General features: G+C 38.1%; 2 protein-coding genes across 2 annotated transcripts in view; both read right to left on the bottom strand.

Annotated features, from left to right (window-relative positions):
* Positions 1-4,694, bottom strand: part of LOC107581766 (protein flightless-1 homolog) — a 10,104-nt gene extending 5,410 nt beyond the window's left edge. The window contains exons 1-10 of the mRNA XM_016267416.1: positions 4,552-4,694; positions 3,621-3,731; positions 3,450-3,521; positions 2,636-2,716; positions 2,353-2,438; positions 1,531-1,692; positions 1,295-1,398; positions 1,012-1,187; positions 649-806; positions 463-547 (exon numbers count right to left, since the gene is read on the bottom strand). Coding sequence (XP_016122902.1) covers positions 463-547; positions 649-806; positions 1,012-1,187; positions 1,295-1,398; positions 1,531-1,692; positions 2,353-2,438; positions 2,636-2,716; positions 3,450-3,521; positions 3,621-3,731; positions 4,552-4,614 — 1,098 coding nt within the window. The 5' untranslated portion in view covers positions 4,615-4,694. The remainder of the gene's footprint in view (positions 1-462; positions 548-648; positions 807-1,011; positions 1,188-1,294; positions 1,399-1,530; positions 1,693-2,352; positions 2,439-2,635; positions 2,717-3,449; positions 3,522-3,620; positions 3,732-4,551) is intronic.
* An 892-nt stretch (positions 4,695-5,586) lies between these two features.
* Positions 5,587-18,512, bottom strand: top3a (DNA topoisomerase III alpha). Its single transcript, XM_016267370.1, has 19 exons — positions 18,133-18,512; positions 17,944-18,003; positions 17,790-17,863; positions 17,631-17,706; positions 17,435-17,543; positions 17,207-17,350; positions 16,950-17,120; positions 16,725-16,828; positions 16,538-16,612; positions 14,358-14,440; positions 14,060-14,267; positions 12,397-12,582; positions 11,375-11,504; positions 11,174-11,287; positions 10,910-11,075; positions 10,633-10,779; positions 10,400-10,522; positions 6,351-7,045; positions 5,587-5,755 (listed from the first exon to the last, which is right to left on the bottom strand). The coding sequence occupies exons 1-19, from the start codon at positions 18,301-18,303 to the stop codon at positions 5,601-5,603; spliced, it is 2,991 nt and encodes a 996-aa protein (XP_016122856.1). The 5' UTR covers positions 18,304-18,512; the 3' UTR covers positions 5,587-5,600.
* Positions 18,513-18,845: the final 333 nt, after the last annotated feature.

Genomic DNA, 18,845 nt, shown 5'->3' with positions numbered 1-18,845 from the left:
AAAAAAAAAACAGTGTCACAATAACACCTTTATTCAGCATTTATTAACTTTTTTAACATATGCATGAGTGTTTGTTGCTTTACTCTTGTAAGTACATAAAAAACATTCTAATGTTTAAAAGTTTGGGGCTGGTAAGATTATTAAAATGTTTTTTAAGAAATCTCTTAAAAGAACTGTTTTCTATCTTTTAAGAAATTAAAACATTTTAAGAAATGCTGATTTGGTGCTCAAGAAACATTTCCTATGACTATCGATGTTGAAAATTGCTTAATATTTTTGTGGAAACTGTGATCATTCAGGATTCTTAGATGAATCGAAAGTTCAAAAGAACAGCGTTCATTTAAAATAGAAATATTTTGTAACATTATAAAAGAAAAAAAAAAAAAACAACTGGCCCCAAACAGTAGTGTAGGTAATAATAATAATAAGAATATTTTTTTCCTTTTTTAATAGTGTTCTTACCTCTAGGGCAGTGAGGAAATGAATGGCCTCTGGTAATGTCACAAGCCGGTTCTTGTTCAAAACCAGCTTTTTCAATTTTCCACACCTGAGCAAATCATAAAGCCACATATTATTATCATCATCGATATCATATACATTGGTTTTATAAATGATGTCAAACTACCAATAAACTGTGTCAGTTCTCACCTGCAAAGCCCCTCTGGAACAAGCTCCAAATTATTATTTGCAGCCATGAACTCAACCAGGTTGGACAATTTCCCCACACCAGATGGAAGCCCATCAAAATCCATTTTGTTCGAGTTCACATACAGCTTCTTCAGCTTAGACAGCTTGCAAATGGCAGACTGCATATCACATCAAACAGGGGGAAAAAAGAGACAAGATTAGCAACACGTCATCAAATATATCAACGTAAGATGAATGACAATACTATTAATGTGAGGAATCATTATCTCCTGCACATGCACAAATGCCCACTTTCAAAGCCAAACAACATCTGATAAGTGCTACGTTCCTCTGTTTTACTTTTTATGGCAATGAGGGACTTACAGGCAGGGATGTGAGCTGATTCCTAGAAAGGTTGAGCGTCTCGAGTTTGGTCCACTGATCTATGCACAGTGACAGTTCAGATATCTGATTGCTGCTCAGATTTAGCCGTTTGAGATTAGTCAGCGAATACAAGCATTCTGGTACCCGAGACAGATCATTGCAGGACAGGTCCACGTCTACACAGAGACACACAAGATTCATTATACATAGAGCAACAGCAATTACTGATATAGACACTGATGACTGTTTTACAGAGAGCAAAGTAACACCCCTGGATCTCTACCTGCTAGGTTGGTGAGGCCCTCCAGACTCGTGGGCATATTATTTTGAGTACGCTGAGTGTTCCTTAAATGAAGGGTTTGAAGGGCCACCATAGCAGGTAACTGCCTGTTACGACAGAGTTTATCAGAGGCAATGCTGATAACACAATGAGGTCATCTGAAATGAATGTAGCCTTCCTCCTATATGGCAGTGTACATAGATGGAAATAAAACAAATCATAAAAACCATCTGTCTTACCTCAGCTGTGCGTGCATGAGTGGATTATTATTGAGTATGAGGGTCTGCAAATGGACCAAGCGTCTCATCTGAGGCGGCAGACTGTCTAAAGTATTGTCACTTAGGTCCAGGTACAGCAGATCAGTGAGGTTAATGAACAGCTGATTTGGTATGTTATCAATGCTGCGAGAAAGAGCAAACATCAGAGATGAGTGTATCAGATTACATTTGTGATCACAGAAATCCACGGTTGAAATCATTATGACAACCCCCCCCCTACAAAAGGATGTAGAAAAGTCATGTAAATATCCCACTGGCATTTTTATATTAAACAAACATTTTTTTAGTCATGTCAAGCTCTAAAAATTTTTATCATGTAGAAATTGTGGGTTAAAATATTTTCAAAAATCATTATCATTGATTTTTATCCAGTAAATCACAAACACTTAGAAATGTCATGGGGCCTTCAGATACAGTTGTGGACAAAGTGGGGGCCTTGGAGGTGAAAAGGTTGAGAACCTTTCGTTTTTGAGAACCATTGGGTTTTCAGCATCTTGTGGCATGTGCATAGCATTTCTAAGATGGTGTGTGAAGTTAAAAATAGTTTTAAAAGCATGTGTCAAGATCCCTGCGTTCTTTTCCACTCCTTCAGTAACACTCAGTCTAGCTATTACTGGGCACAAAAATGCATCCTTTGAGTAGGCCACCCAAATCATCCTCTTAAGATATTATCCAAAATACCATAATAACAGATCAAAATATACAACAACAAACAAAAAAATTAATAAATGTGTGTTTTCATGAGTGATGATTATTCCTCACTTCCAAGAACTTGGACCATACCTATTGTGACTGAGGTTTAAGACCAACATGTTTCTGGAGTTCTCCAAATCCCGAGGGATTTCTGTTAGTTGGTTGTAGCTCAGATCCTGAACAGAAGAGGGAAGAACACATCTAAACACACATATATTTTACCATAATACAGCACATAATCAATGACAAATTCACATAGTTTCACTAATCAAGACACAGACCTGATTACATAAAATTAAATAATTTTGCACTTAACCAAGATATATACTTCATCCACCCAAGAGAGAAATAAACAAAGTAATTCTCCACATACCAGCACAGAAAGATCATCCAGCTGAAAAATATCATCAGGAACACCAGAGTTCTTTAGGTTGTTTGCTCTGGCCACAACCGCCTACAGCGAAACAACAAGGGCAGATTAAACGCTGGTCTGAGCATTGAAAATAAATACAGTAAAATTGTGGAAAATAATGCTGTGATAATTCAAAATACAGTTCAAAAATTTGGGGTCAGTAAGATTTTGTAACATTTTTGAAAGACGCATTATGCTCACCAAGGCTACATTTATTTGACCAAAAACAGTTAAATATTTTACATTAGATAGATAAATATATTATATTTTACATAATATATTTGATAAAATATATATTTTTTCATTTGTAATTTATTCTTGCGATTGCAAAATTGAATTGCTCCATTACTCCAGTCTTCAGGGTCAAATGATCCTTCAGAAATCATTCCAATATGTTGATTTAGTGCTCACGAACATTTGTATTATTATCATCAGTAGTAACAACACTGTACCATGATATACTTTTCATGATTCTTTGATTAAAAGAAAGTCCAAAATAACAGCTTTTATTTCAAATGTAATACTTTGAAACATTCAACAAAACATTCATAGAAATATTTTGTAATATTATAAATGCCCTTACTGGCACTTTTAATGCATCCTGGCTGAATAAAAGTATTAACATCTTTCAAAAAACAACAACAACAAAAACTTCTGACCCCAAACTTTTGAAAGGTAGTGTATGTAAACAGTTACATTAATATATATATATACTTATGTGAAAAGTAGGCAGAGGAACATGTGATTGACAGTATTATGAAATATTTCACATTACCCTCAGGTTGGGAAGACTTGACAACTCTCCATGCAGCGTCGTCAGGCTGTTGTGACTCACGGACAAATGCTCCTGATTTCACACAAAAGAGCAAAAGAGGCCCAAGAATGAGCATTGACAGTCTAACTGCAAAATATGAAATTGTGACTCAGTGCTGCAATTGACAATCACCAGTTTCTGCAGGGAGGACAGTTCCTCTGGAAGATAGCAAAGCCCCGTTCTGTTGAGCTTCAGCCATCGCAAGCTGGTCATAGACTTGACATGCTCTGGAAAATAACCCCCCTGCGTTCAACAGAAGAGACAAAAGCATTACAGTCTCAAATCTGACCATCATGAGTCATACAAGTCGGTTTCTGTGTCAGTGATTTGACAGTTTTTGATGGATCTGCTACACTCATGTCATTTTCCAAACAGTCCTACAGGCTTCAGTCTCAACCTAAATCAAGCTAAACCTGGTGCAATGATGTCAGTTCAAAAACTCAGAGATTATGGGGTGTGTTTGCTATAGCAACAACGTGAGCCAGAGCTAGAAAACTTGCACGCTGTTCACAGTCATCTCGAGATGAGCAGATCTGACTGAAGTGGCTTTACATAAGACAGACTCACAGAGCATCAGCACAAATGTACTCAAGTGAACTGACACACTTGAGAGCTTGTGTAATACTGCTTAAGGAACTCATGTTTTATTCTGCATTTAACATACTTAAAAAACAATCTTATTTTTCATACACATGATACCGTGTGTTGGACTCTCTAACTAACGTTAGTCTAAAAGTAGCTCCAACATGTTTTGAAAGCCCATGTCAGCAGCGCAGTTCATTTATCGAGGCCAGACGCATTACAAAAGCGTCAACCAACACATCTGACTCGCTAACAGACTTCCAGTTATTTCCTTGCTGTCACAGTTTGACTGACCGCGACACATTTTGACAAGTCGCGAGCTAACGCCCAGTGTTCTTCTGAGCTAGCAGAGTTAGCACTGCTAGCTCACTATCTCGACCTGTTTTGACACGCTGACTAACCTACATCACTTTCCTCGCTTGAGCGAATGATTTGTTTACAATACCCCGTACATATAGACGTATTAAAGCAGAACTTTTACCTTAAAGTCATTCCCACTTAGGTCTACTCCCCTGATAAAGGGGAGAACTCCGGTCGCGGCCATGTCTAACTCAGGATATGGCAGCAGTCTATTTCTGTTTGGCAGCGGCTGCTGGAGGAGCAAACACACTCCCCCGCTCACATAGTACAGCCCACTAACTGTTAAGCGTTACCAGCCACTCACAAAAAAAAGTTCTTTCTGTTTCAATAAAATAATAACTGTTAGTTAAACCCGCCCGTGATAAGCTACACCCTGCTGCAGTTGACTCAGAACTGATTCTTTGATGAATCATTTGCAGTGCCATAGACACACTGACAGGGCCTGAGACAAAAATATGATGGGTTGACTGCCTGCCTCCCTTGGGATAATGGGCCCCCCTCGTCCTAGGGCCCATCATAACATTCCCAGTTCAACCTCGACTCCAGCACTGGTCATTTTTGGGATTTGTTTTAGCATTTTATGCTACCGAGTCCAGTCCATATAACATTTACATTATATGGATGCATTTAGCAAACACGAATACAAAGCAACTTTAAAAAAGAGGAACGAAATTCCTCAACAATATATACTTACAGATGTAAATGCCTAATGTATATAAACTACACATACAGCATGTTAACATATTTACCATAAGACTAACAATATAATTTTTTTTGCATAAAATACATATTGTTCATTAGTAGGCCTATTACTCACTACTCACTTTAAAACTTACTGTAATGATACAATAATATAAAAAGTGACCAATTATGGTATTTAGAATGCATTATTAATAACCTTTTCTGATAAACCTTTTAGTTCAGCATTTTACATGTAGTATACAGTAAATGTCAGACTGTGTAACACTACCGTAGGTCATGCAATATGTAAACAATTTACTCATCATGAGAATAAATGACGACACAAAATAAGTAATGTTTTACTAAAAATCCCTTTATTTTACACAATACAATTTATTATACACGTAAAAATAATTAAACATATGATAAGATTAATTTCATTTACAGATATTTTTCATTTTACAAAAATTGCAGGAACCTTTTTTTTTTTCATCTGCCCTGTGGACAGGTGACCCGTGTGTGACCCGGCTCATGACATATTCCACAGGTTCTCGGCCTTTTGGCAGTGGGAGGTTTGTTTGAGGTAGCGCTGGCCTTTTTGTTCCCAGGAGGTCTGGCACCATTTCCTCCAGAGAAAACTGTGGCTAAAAAGTGACAGGAAATGGAAATTATTAGCAAAAAAGACAACATTGGAGAAATTATTGGCAACTGAAATATTTACATTTCTTTGAAACCATATAAAACAATGCTTAACTGTTGTTTTCTTCCTCCACAAAATGTAGCATTTGGAACATACCTGATGTTTAATATGTGGTCTAGATTTTGCAGCACAAACCGACATGACTGACAAAATGTCTCAAAAAATGTCGCACTCGATTTAAATGATAATTTATTCTTGTGATGGCAAACTGAATTTTCAGCATAATTATTCCAGTCTTTAGTATCACGTGCTCCTTCAGAAATCATTCTCATATGCTAATTTGATGCTCAAGATCAATTGTCTTATTAATAGAAAGCTTAAAAACACAATATATTTGAAATAGAAATCTTTCCTAACATAAATGTCTTTGCAGTCAAACTTTTTGATCAATTCCTTGCTGAATAAAAGTATGAATTTATTTTTAAAAAAAAATGTTACTGACCCTAAACATCTGAACAGCAGTCTATGTATGAATGATCCTATTCAACATATTCTGATCATATTTTGCAATATACAATTTTCAGTGCAAAACATTATACCTGGAGCCACATTTTCGTTCGCCCACTGGAAGAACCCACACTGCTGATCACGTGGTTTCCCGCAGGTGTGGAACATTCGCCCCTTGTTTGGCCCATCTTTCATGACGGTCCTGGTCACTGCAGGCTCATTACAGTTGCACATAGTTTCACCATCATCACCTCCAGATCCTCTGTTGTTTTGTCTCTGCTGAGGTACGTTCCCAAAGCCAATTGAGGGCCTGGGAGGTTGGGAATTCTGACTCAGGGGTCCACTGCTCCCTCCGGGCGCTGCCTGCTCAGCCGGCTGATCAGCCCACAGGAAGAACTTACAGTCTCCTGTGGTACACTTGTAGAACTGACGGCCTTGATTGGGACCCTCTTTGCGAACAGTGAGAAGAATGGCATCCTGACCACAGTTACACACAATGGCACCACCCTGGGCTGAAGCTGGTGGTTGTGTTGCCCGTGGAGGTGGCAGACTGGCTCTGGGTGCTGGAGGTGTGACCCTGGATGGAGGTGCTGAGTTGGTTCTAGGTACATGATGCTGATTTGATCCAGAGCCGTTATGTGCCTGAGAGCCAGAATCTGCTACTCCTCCTCGGATGTATTTCAAGTTTAAGACCTCTCTGAGAGTCTCATCACATCCTCCAATGCATCCAACAAATTCAAGGGGCATCATAGGTGGCAAACTTCCCCTCTTGAATTTAAGCTTCAGCCTGTCAAGGATTTTATGAATAAAACCAAAACATTATTTAAAATGACCATATTTACTTTGTTAATTCACCCTTATTGTCCATTATTTTTTTAGTGCAAGTTTGTTCACATTAGTTAATACAGTAGAAATCATAAACTAACAAATGAACACATTTTTTTTAAAGGGGTCATATGATGCTTTTTTAAAGATCATTATTTGGTGTAACAGAATATGTTGACATGCTTTAATGTTCAAAAAACACATTATTTTTCAAATACTGTACATTATTGTAGGTCCTCTATGCCACGCCTCTCTCAAACGCTTCGTTTTCTACAAAGTCCCTCCTTCCGACAAGCGCAGTCTGCTCTGATTGGCCAGCTGACCCAGTGCATTGTGACTGGCCAAACACCACAAGCACTCGTCTGAAATATAACGTCCCTTACCATAATCGCGAGTTTCATCTTTCAAAATAAATGTAAAGACAGAGCCCGAAAGGTGAACAGAGTCGAGTGACAGACAGTGATGAATATGTGTTTGCAGTACACAAGCCACAGTTAAGACAGCCTAAATGCATCTACTTCTGGAAGGCCAAATAAAGTGCTTTTGCTTTCGGCTAGAAACACACAGCGTCTCCCTGACACGCTGCTTCAACACTAACTGCGGATACTGAAACCACGCCTTCTTTCTTTGCGTGCACATTTGGGCGGCATTATGCAAATATTTCCACATAGTGAGGTAGACATGTGGGGGCGTGTTAGAACGAGCCGTTTTAGGGGGGCGTGGCAGAGTCTTAACTTTGATAAAGAATATCCCTTTGGTTTTGAGACTTTAGTCTTTGCAACTTCAGGGATCTTATCTATGCAGAATCAGCTTGTAACACTCCAAAGAGAAAGGAAAACTTGAAATCGCATCATATGACCCCTTTAACATTTATTAATCTAAGTTAATGTTAATTTACAAATATATTGATGTATGTTGATAATCCATGTTCGTTCATAGTACCAAAAAATGATTTTACAATTTAAGTTAATTTACACAATTAATATAGATAGAAATAAATATTAAATGCTGTATAAGTATTATTCAATGTTTTTTTTTCATATTAGCTACTGCATAAACTAACGCTAACATATAAAAGCTTATTGTAAAAATTTTACCAAAAATACAACCCTTATTGTCCATGATTTTTTAAATAATAAAATACAGTAAAAACAGTAATATCGTGAAATATTATTACCATTTAAAATAACTGGTTTCTATTTTCATATATTTTAAAATGTAATTCATTTCTGTGATGACAAAGCAGATTTCAAATCAGCAAGACTTTCAGAAATCATTAGATACGATTTTTGTGGAAACAGTGATACATCAGGGTTCTCTGATAAATAGAAAGTTCAAAAGAACAGCACTTATTTAAAAAATAACTTTTTGTAACATTGTGAATGTCTTTACTGTCACTTTTGATCAATTTAGTGAATCCCTGCTGAATAAAAGTACTAAAGGTGCACTAAGCGATTTTTGCCAAACGATGTTGATATTTGAAAGCACCAAAACAAACACGCCCATACACCAACAGGACCTCGCCCTTATTTTGAAATCTCCGCCCCATACGAATGTACACAACCATGGCAACGACGATCATGGAAACAAGCGAAGATGAAACACAAGCATATTCAAACAAAAGCCAACACACCTATCAAGAAGAAAAAAACAACACAACCTCGGCGTCCGATTCGAGCCCTTCCCGCTCCTTGAGTTTCTCTCCACCGATGGAAAGCTGCTCCGATATTTACTTGCCTGATCGTAACTAAGGCTGCACGATACTGGAAAAATCTCACACTGCGATATTTTTTTTCTTAGAGACTTCAATAGCTCTATTTGGAAAAAAACGTATCTATGATTCCGCTATTATTTACTTCCGTGGAGATTTCAAAATAAGGGCGAGGTCCTGTTGGGGTATGGACGTGTTTGTTTTGGTGCTTTCAAATATCAACATCGTTTGGCAAAAATCGCTCAAAAAAATCTCAAAGTGGGCAGAGCCGGCTGCCGCCATCTTGGCAGCGCGTCACTCCCGGATAATTGAAAATGGGCAAAAAGGCGGGAGCTGGTTGCTGAAGCCACGCCCACCTAGCTTTACGGTTGTGACAGCAGCAGCAATCCACCTGTCACTCAAGTGGCCACACCCTTAATTATGCAGAACTTTAAGGCTTAATATAATTTAAACGGATGACTTATAAAAAAAAATTCACCCCCCTCACAGTTGTCAAGAAGGGCAAAATTAGCTGTATATGACCAAAATAATTTTTTGAACCAGGTTGTAAACATGTTTTTTTCTGCTGTAAAATTGGGCATTTTAACATGGGGAGTCTATGGGACTGACTACCTTTTGCAGCCAGCCTCTAGCGGCCAGTTGACGAATTACAGTTTAAGTCACTTCCGTGTTGGCTTCACGAGAGAGAGCGAGAGGTTGCCGCTTGGTCTACACCGGACGCGACGCGACAAAATACTATAGAACCCATTTTAATCAGTGCTGTGTGACTGACTACACTAGATGCGGCGCGACACGACAAATCCCCGACATTAAACTGATGCCTCGTTTATGACGTACTGACACAAAGTTCAAATGATAAGCAACAGTCACTTTGTCGCGACCGGTGTAGACAGACTTTGGGGCCATTCACATGTCGCACCTAAATACGCCAGCCGCGCCGCTCTCTCCTTCTTTCTGAAGCGCTCAGGAGCTTGCGCTTTCGTGGCGTCTGCCGTTGCTAAGCGACGTGACCTGCACTCTCCTCGACGACGTGGAAGTTTCAACAAAGGAAACAAGGATTTCCAGCACTGAAAATCGCTTGCAGTAGCTCCGCTACTAAATGTATTTAAAATGGTTATGTCTGTAAAGCTGTCGCGTCCGGTGTAGACACCATGTCTGTGTGTGAGCAAAGAAAACAATCAGTATAAATATAACGATCAGTATACTAAACATCGCACATCCTGCGATGTGACTATCACGGATGCGCACATCGCGATATCGATGCTGACACGATATATCGTGCAGCCCTAATCGTAACCCTTCTTTTTAATATTTTGTCTCTCTGATATTTTCCTCTTTTTTATCTGCCATCTCTCTCTATCTATAGTTGATCTGCTAATATCCGTCCTCTCTTCTCTTTATCATTGCAAGACACGCCCCCTTACTGCTGATTGGCTAAAAGTGTGTTTTGGGACTTGGTCCAACACTGTGGTCAAAAGCGTTTTTTAAAAATCGCTTAGTGCAGCTTTAAAAAAAACCTTACTGAGTCCAAACTTTTGAACAGTACTGTAAATGCTTCACAATATTAAAATGACTAGAAGGTAATGTGAGAAGCACAATCCTTACATATGCACTGGATATGGATGGCAAGTTGGACAGATGCTCTCGTCTCTGCTGACCTCCAGAACTGTGTCTGGAAACCACACGGCTGCTTTACAGGCTGGATATCCCATACATGAAAGAAACATCCTGCACAGAGTGACATAAAAAGGGTGATCAGAAGAGGAGGCACAAAAAAACTAATGAATAAACTACAATAATTTCCATTTCAGTTATATTAACACATGGTGTTGTCTCACCTTGTGCTATCTTTCTTCTTCTTCAGCACCATGTCACGGTTACACTGTGGACACTTTCGCACTGGTAATGGTATCTCCATTTCTCCTTGCTCCTGTTCAGTAATCTCCTGAGCAGGGCCCAGATAATTGGACAAAGCCTCATCCAATCTGTAGAAAATATGAAAGGTTTCAAATCTGTATGTAAACTGTAATTGGCAACTACACAGATTACAGTTGGAACAAACAAAAGTAGGAGAGTAGATCTCATTGACCTCTGCAGTGCTACATTCAGACTCACTTCTTTGCCTTCCTCACAGACTCAATAAAAACAGCCTTGTATTTGGCCACATGATAACTGAGGACAGAGGCTTTGTCCTTTCGGCCCTCTGACACAAGTTTAAGGTCCGCCTCCAGCTCCGCTCTCAGGTCTGGTTTAGACATCTCATACCCCATTGAGTTATACCCTGAAACAATGTTACACTCAGTTTCACACAAATCACAGATATTGTTTGATCACCATTCTTTAAAGACTTCAATACTAGCGATATGCTGATCTTGTTACCTTCAACGAGACCCATGCCAAGTTCTCCAGGAAGGAACCTCTGGTCAGCCGTCAGCCCCACGTACATGCGACTCTTTATGGTCTCAATGTGCTCAGCATGTGTTGCATCGGTACCTGCAGCAACAACAACTCAAATTGAGTGTCACATAACTCATGTTTAAAATACTCAAGGTACAAAGCTGGACTGATAGATTTCAGTACCAATGCCATGTTTCTCCATAAGCGATATCAAATCAGCCTCTGTCAGAAGCTGTGGTGGACTGGTCTGTCCTTCCACCATCTCAATCGCTGTGGGCTGGAACGTGGTGTCAGCTGTATATAATGGAATAACCTGTGGGAAAAAAAAAAATACTTAAAAGGGTTAGTTCACCCAAAAATGTGTCTATGAAAAAGAAATTTAATAAAAAATTCTGTCATTAATTACTCAACCTCATGTCGTTCCAAACCTGTAAGACCTTCGTTCATGTTAAGAACACAAATTAAGATATTTTTGATAAAATCTGAGAGTTGTTTACGTTCAGTAGACAGCATGCGCATGCTGAACGTAAACAACACTCAATATCTTGTGGGGTACTCTCCAAAATGGTGGAAGACGGTAACTCGGGGAGGAGAATTGCTGAATAAATTATGTTATTATTGTTTTCTTTGCGCACAAAAAGTATTCTCGTAGCTTCGTAAAATTACGGTTGAACCACTGATGTCACATGGACTATTTTACCGATGTCCTTACTACGTTTCTGGACCTGGGAACATTTCAATTGCATTGCTATCTATGGAGGGTCTGAGAGCTCTCAGATTTAATCAAAAATCTCTTAATTTGTGTTCTGAAGATAAACGAAGGTCTTACGCGTTTGGAACGACATGAGGGTGAGTAATTAATGACAGAATTTTCATTTTTGGGAGAACTAACCCTTTAAAGTGAAACTGATGTGACATAATTTGAAACAAAATGAGGCAAAAAAGAGTTTGTTTCAATAGTTTAAAACAGCTTGCCAAAGTGCATCAGTCCATCGAGGTCAGATGAACTCACCAGAGCTGATTCACAGTAGAAACTGAAGTTTTAATTCTAACTGATGCATTGTTGACACTTTTTTTTTTCATGTTTAATACAGTAAAGCTGCTTGCATTACAATATAAGTGCAATATAAATATGATCAGATGGTTTCTTAACTGAAAACAATATGCTAAGCTATAAAATGTGTTATGTTTTGAGCAGTATTCACCTTATTGTACCACTTGTCGTAAGGGTACACTTCCAGATAATTGCGAGCAATGATCGTCAATCCACTCGCCGAGAATCTCTCTTCAGCTATTTCAATTTCAACTGTCACCTCTTGTCCCTGAGCATCTTTGGAGCAACAGGCCAGGAAGTGACGTACTATGAACTCATACAGTCGCTTTTCATTTCCCTTTAAAAAAAGAAAAATAATTAAACAGTAGGCACGTTTCCATTACCCTTCAAATTACACAAATTGAAATTGCGAATTGAAAATACGCCTAATGGAAGCGCGTCATTTTCACAAAAACGCCCATATATATCACAAAACAGTTTTTACGCTAGCATGAGGGGTTTTTTCAGGCAATGCGAAAAAGGAATAATTCGCAAAACTGCAATGGAAACTCTTTTTTTCGCATTTACAGGTCACATGGTGTATGTAAAAAGTCATATGATCATTCTTCAATGTACTATAACTCTAGTCAATGCTTGTGTTTATTCCAGCCACGCCACGCACGTTTCTGAAGCGGCTCTGTGTGCTGCTTCTGTAAAGATACACGCACACGCCTCCTCTGAATAAATATAGCCAAAATCCGTCAAAATCCGTTACCATGACTTATCGCGAGAGACAAAAGTTTACGTTTTAGTCGCATAACATTGGTTAATGGAAACGCCATCATTTTGCAATACTTTTTTATCGACATTTATAAAATATCGCCAAAGTTTTGCGCAAATCTGTAATGGAAACGCGCTTACTGTTGCTATAATTAAATACCGCGCTATTGACGAGCAAACCGCAGAGGACCGCGATATTTGCTGTTTGCTTTTTTCGGAAGGTTATGCCCTTCTCGTTTTACACTTCGTGCATGTGTACTGAATATTTAATAAGTTAGTAATGATAACAATGAGTACCATGCTGATTTACAAACTAAACAGACAGCGAATGAGAGAGAGATCGACTGAGCGCGTGCGATGCGACATATATATTTGTGAAAATAGGTTGTCATGCCAAGCAAAGTGAAATCTCTGTCTTAGCATCGACGCTCTGTTGGTCAGCTGTTATGTTTATGTTCTCTTCTCAAAGTTAAAATGATTTCATCAGCTTGTTTCATTACATCTCTCTTTGAATGAATCAGCGTTTTTGAACGTGTAGTTGAATGAACGGTTTAAAGACTGACTCAAAGACAGTCCCTTGCAACAATGTAACTGCACTGACTGATAGCCCGTCTAGAACGCGCAGGTGGAAATATCAACAGAAAAAGTCTCTTGTCCAGTCAGATTCGAGGATCAGCACTAACTGTTATATATAACACTTTATATATAATGTCGATATAAAAACGATTTTATCGTCAGGTTTCTGTTCTGTTATGTGGTCCGTTATTTTGTCATTCTCTTTTGTTTACTTCACTTCCCGTTTCAACGCGATTTAATTTCGGTTTCATTGGTTTCTGAATATGACCTCCTTACATCGTAACACATACACACACAGATTATATATATATATATATATATATATATATATATATATATGTGTATATTATTTATTTACATAAAATCACACACACACACAGAATATATATATATATATATATATATATATATATATATATATATATATATATATATGCCGATAATACCGCATATCGCGCTATTGAGGGAAGGTTGCTCACCTGTAAACTGTTGGTGTATTTGGTGGGGTGAATGGGGGGATGGGCCTGATCAGATTTGTTTCCATTTCGAGGTAAGGGCCCACCGCTTTCCAAAATGCGCTGTGCAAAATTTCCCCATTCATTGTCTTGTGTCTGTTGCTCAACCAGCATGGTTAGGTTCAGGTTCTGTGGAAACATGTTGGTCTCAGTACGAGGATAACTGATGAACCTAGAAGGAAACAGACAGGCCGATTTGTGAAAGGACACAACAGACATGCTGTAGGCCACAGACATGTAGATGAAATAACCTTTAACATACCCTTGAGTGTACAGCTTTTCTGCGATTTTCATGGTTTCTTTGGCACTTATCCTCAGTTTTCTTGAAGCCAGTTTTTCAAGTTCCTGAAGAAAGAAATTGAAACGTATTAACAAATATATTACATTATTTCTCATTGATTCAGTTGGCACTCATCCTGATCACACTTCACTCATTCAGCACCACTAGTACTCATTTTTGGGTCTTAAGGGGTGTGTCACTCATAAATTTACAAGCTTACAAGCATCAGACAAAACCAGAACAATCAGTAGTCAATTCTCAACCCCACACACACAGGATTTCAAACCACCCACACCCACTGCAAAAACTCCCATCTTCTCCTTCTGTCCCCTCACTGAGGCAGAAGTATCAAATCTTCTCCTCTCCAGCCATCCTACAACATGCCCTCTAGACCCAATCCCCTCACACCTCCTCCAAGCAATCTCTCCTACACTTTTACCAGCACTCACACACATCATCCAAGCACTTCCTGTATCTGTTTGCCTCTTTAAGAAGAATTGCTTTATGTATCCCCCAATTGTAAGTCGCTTTGGATAAAAGCGTCTGCAAAATGACTAAATGTAAATTATACTATACTAACTTTAGTAGCTAATGACCATTGTGTACACAAAACTGTCAAATTTGTCTATATTTACCATCTTGCATGTAGTTGTATAACATACACTATATGACAAAAAGTACACTACCATTCAAAAGTTTGGGGTCAGTAAGAATAAATTAGGTATAAATTACAGTTCAAAATTGATTAAAATGGAAAACAGTTATTTTAAATACTAACATTCCACAATAATTCTGTTTTTACTGTATTTTTGGCCAAATAAATGCAGCCTGGGCAAGCATAAAAAAACTTTCAAAAGATCTTACTGAACTCACATTTTTGAATGGTAGTGTATGGGTGTGATGTCTGAGTGTCCACATACATACTTCTGTCCATATTTCCAAATGTTTTAATGTATAAAATCTGTCAAGCTCTAAATTACTTACCACAGTGTCGAGAGGTAAAGGTCGCCATTTGCTTTTTGGTTTACTTGTTACAGATATCACTTTCGCCATCGGATCCTAAGAAAAGATTAAAACCAAACACAGAAAACTTATGATGACTTAATAATGAACTACAAAGCTTACATATGTTTTTAAAAACGTTTTTAACAAGTCATATAGAAGCACACACCTCCATGCACATCTGATACAGCACGAGGCATGCTGTGTGACTGAAAAGACGATGTCTTTTCCAGCTGAATTCAACCGATTCCTCTTCATTAGGCTCATGGACAACTATCAAACAGAAATTTCACACACAGACAATAAAGCACATGTGACGACACTGCAAAGCACTTCTTGTATTTGGTTCAAAATTATTAAATGCGAAGCGTGTCAATTCAAAAAAACAGAGTACCTTTGATTTTAAAGAAAGTTTCAGGTACAAAGGCTTGAATGGCTTTAAACCGCTCTACCACAAAGCCAAGGGTCGGGAACTGACAACTGCCATAACTGATGAGCTGATCAGAGAGAGATTCTGGGAATATCTTCTGCAAGCGCAATGTCTGGAACCTGGTAAATGATGCCCCTGAAGGAACACAGTGTACATACTCTCTTTCTAGCTTGTACTTATTTGAACAATGTCTAGAAACTTGGTATTACAAGCACTTCCTGTATCTGTTTGCCTCTTTAAGAAGAATCGCTTTATGTATCCCCCAATTGTAAGTCGCTTTGGATAAAAGTGTCTGCAAAATGACTAAATGTAAATTATACTATACTAACTTTAGTAGCTAATGACCATTGTGTACACAAAACTGTCAAATTTGTCTATATTTACCATCTTGCATGTAGTTGTATAACATACACTATATGACAAAAAGTACACTACCATTCAAAAGTTTGGGGTCAGTAAGAATAAATTAGGTATAAATTAGTTCAAAATTGATTAAAATGGAAAACAGTTATTTTAAATACTAACATTCCACAATAATTCTGTTTTTACTGTATTTTTGGCCAAATAAATGCAGCCTGGGCAAGCATAAAAAACTTTCAAAAGATCTTACTGAACTCACATTTTTGAATGGTAGTGTATGGGTGTGATGTCTGAGTGTCCACATACATACTTCTGTCCATATTTCCAAATGTTTTAATGTATAAAATCTGTCAAGCTCTAAATTACTTACCACAGTGTCGAGAGGTAAAGGTCGCCATTTGCTTTTTGGTTTACTTGTTACAGATATCACTTTCGCCATCGGATCCTAAGAAAAGATTAAAACCAAACACAGAAAACTTATGATGACTTAATAATGAACTACAAAGCTTACATATGTTTTTAAAAACGTTTTTAACAAGTCATATAGAAGCACACACCTCCATGCACATCTGATACAGCACGAGGCATGCTGTGTGACTGAAAAGACGATGTCTTTTCCAGCTGAATTCAACCGATTCCTCTTCATTAGGCTCATGGACAACTATCAAACAGAAATTTCACACACAGACAATAAAGCACATGTGACGACACTGCAAAGCACTTCTTGTATTTGGTTCAAAATTATTAAATGCGAAGCGTGTCAATTCAAAAAAACAGAGTACCTTTGATTTTAAAGAAAGTTTCAGGTACAAAGGCTTGAATGGCTTTAAACCGCTCTACCACAAAGCCAAGGGTCGGGAACTGACAACTGCCATAACTGATGAGCTGATCAGAGAGAGATTCTGGGAATATCTTCTGCAAGCGCAATGTCTGGAACCTGGTAAATGATGCCCCTGAAGGAACACAGTGTACATACGCTAAACATGGTCTAAAATGCAGTAGTTTGTGTATATGTTATCTTCTATTTGGAACTGCCTACCGATGCGGAGATCCAGCTCCTGTCTCACATCCACTGCATCACTGACATTGATATCCGGCTCAGTAAGGGTCTCACAGGCTCTCCTTATGGAGTTCGGGGTGATCTCAGAGAACCGTGCACGGAAGACCTGAACGTTTGGCTTCACTTAATTAAAAGATATCCCATGGGTGTTAGAGATATATAGCACCAGTACAGTGAATAACTAGAACCACGATGTACTAAACTTACCTGCTTTGCAAACATCAATGATCTCAAAGCCGATATTTTCTCCTTCTCTGTCACAATCAGTCCAAATGACCAGAGCTTGACATTGTCTCACCTCTCTCTCCAAAGTCCTCTGGATAATGTAAATACATACATTAAAATATAAAATACAAGCTCATATTCTAAACACAAATCTAAGTGAACGCATGAAAATGAATACTTTGATGGGTATAAATTTCTCAGGGCAGTACTTTTCCACTTCAGCGTCAAACAACAGGACTGGATTACAACTATGCCTGTGAAACAGACCACATGACAAAGTTTAACTGAATATTTAAACTGTATTATCAAAGAGATATGAAGAAATATAACTTTTTACCATTTCTGAAAGGGAGCTTTGAATTCGAGACTCAAGAGATGTCCTGACACAGATGTCATGCTTACAGTTACATTCTGTGAACAAATAAACACTATGATCAAATACAGACTCTATACACTACTTATATGTAGTAATTAACTAAAAAATTACTTACTTGACCAAAGAGGTGGTATTCGTACTCATATATTTTGTTGTAAACAGAGTAGCCTTCTCTCTGTCAAGAAAAAACAAATTCATTACCAGTGATGATCATTATTACATACAAATAAAAACAACAACTCGTTTAACAACTATAAGGTCTGACATTATGGATCAAAGTAACTGTGCAACAGTCAGCACTCACTCTTCTCGATCTCCCGTTTGACATGATCTCTGCTATGCCCTTAGCTGCATCGTTTTTCTCAGCAACACAGAGCACTTTCTTAATCTGTGTGCGCCTTATCATAGTTACAGATTGTTGTCTATAAAATCGACTGCCAATTGTCACTCGTAGTGATCTAAACAAAACGTTCATAACTGCGCATGGTCACTGTACACTCCGAACATTACATCAAAATAACAGCTTGTTGAATAGCATAAAACCCTGACAACCTATAAGTTAACTGAGATAACACATATCATCGTAAACGGAAATAAATCTCGGTAAAAGTTTTTAATAACGTGTAAACACAGCAGATGAATCAACTCTCTGTAAACAACTTCGAACTCCGGCGCCTTCTTCTTCTTCTCCTTCCGTTTTTTGGCGTGTTACATCCTGTGTGCATATCGCCACCTACTTTTGCTGTTATGCGGTCATAGTTTATTTATAATCAATTTCTTCCTTGTTTTTGCTTTTCCTATTCCTATTACACACGTATATACACAAATAACTCCGGCGCCTGGCGAGAATTGTCGTAAAAATACCGTAAAGCAATCTGGTTAGAATGCTGTGTTGTGTATTTTCCCAACGAAATAAATAATAATTAGTTAAAACAGTGAATCTGCATATATGTATAATAACGAGTCTTGTCATACATTACGCATAATATAATTTCTCCCCTTGAACAACCAGACAGC

The sequence above is a fragment of the Sinocyclocheilus grahami genome, unplaced genomic scaffold, assembly GCF_001515645.1.
Source record: "Sinocyclocheilus grahami isolate Dianchi unplaced genomic scaffold, SAMN03320097.WGS_v1.1 scaffold37.1, whole genome shotgun sequence".
NCBI lineage: Eukaryota > Metazoa > Chordata > Actinopteri > Cypriniformes > Cyprinidae > Sinocyclocheilus > Sinocyclocheilus grahami.
This window is presented reverse-complemented; position numbering and strand designations above follow the sequence as displayed.

What these genes read in the sequence shown, in the direction of transcription:
- top3a (XM_016267370.1), bottom strand. Translation starts at nt 18,303, where the DNA reads ATGAACGTTTTGTTTAGATCACTACGAGTGACAATTGGCAGTCGATTT. An exon ending in GGAGCTGGATCTCCGCATCG is followed by an intron (nt 17,121 to 17,206) that starts GTAGGCAGTTCC and finishes GTGTTCCTTCAG; the next exon opens with GGGCATCATTTACCAGGTTC. An exon ending in AATACACCAACAGTTTACAG is followed by an intron (nt 12,583 to 14,059) that starts GTGAGCAACCTT and finishes CTTTTTTTAAAG; the next exon opens with GGAAATGAAAAGCGACTGTA.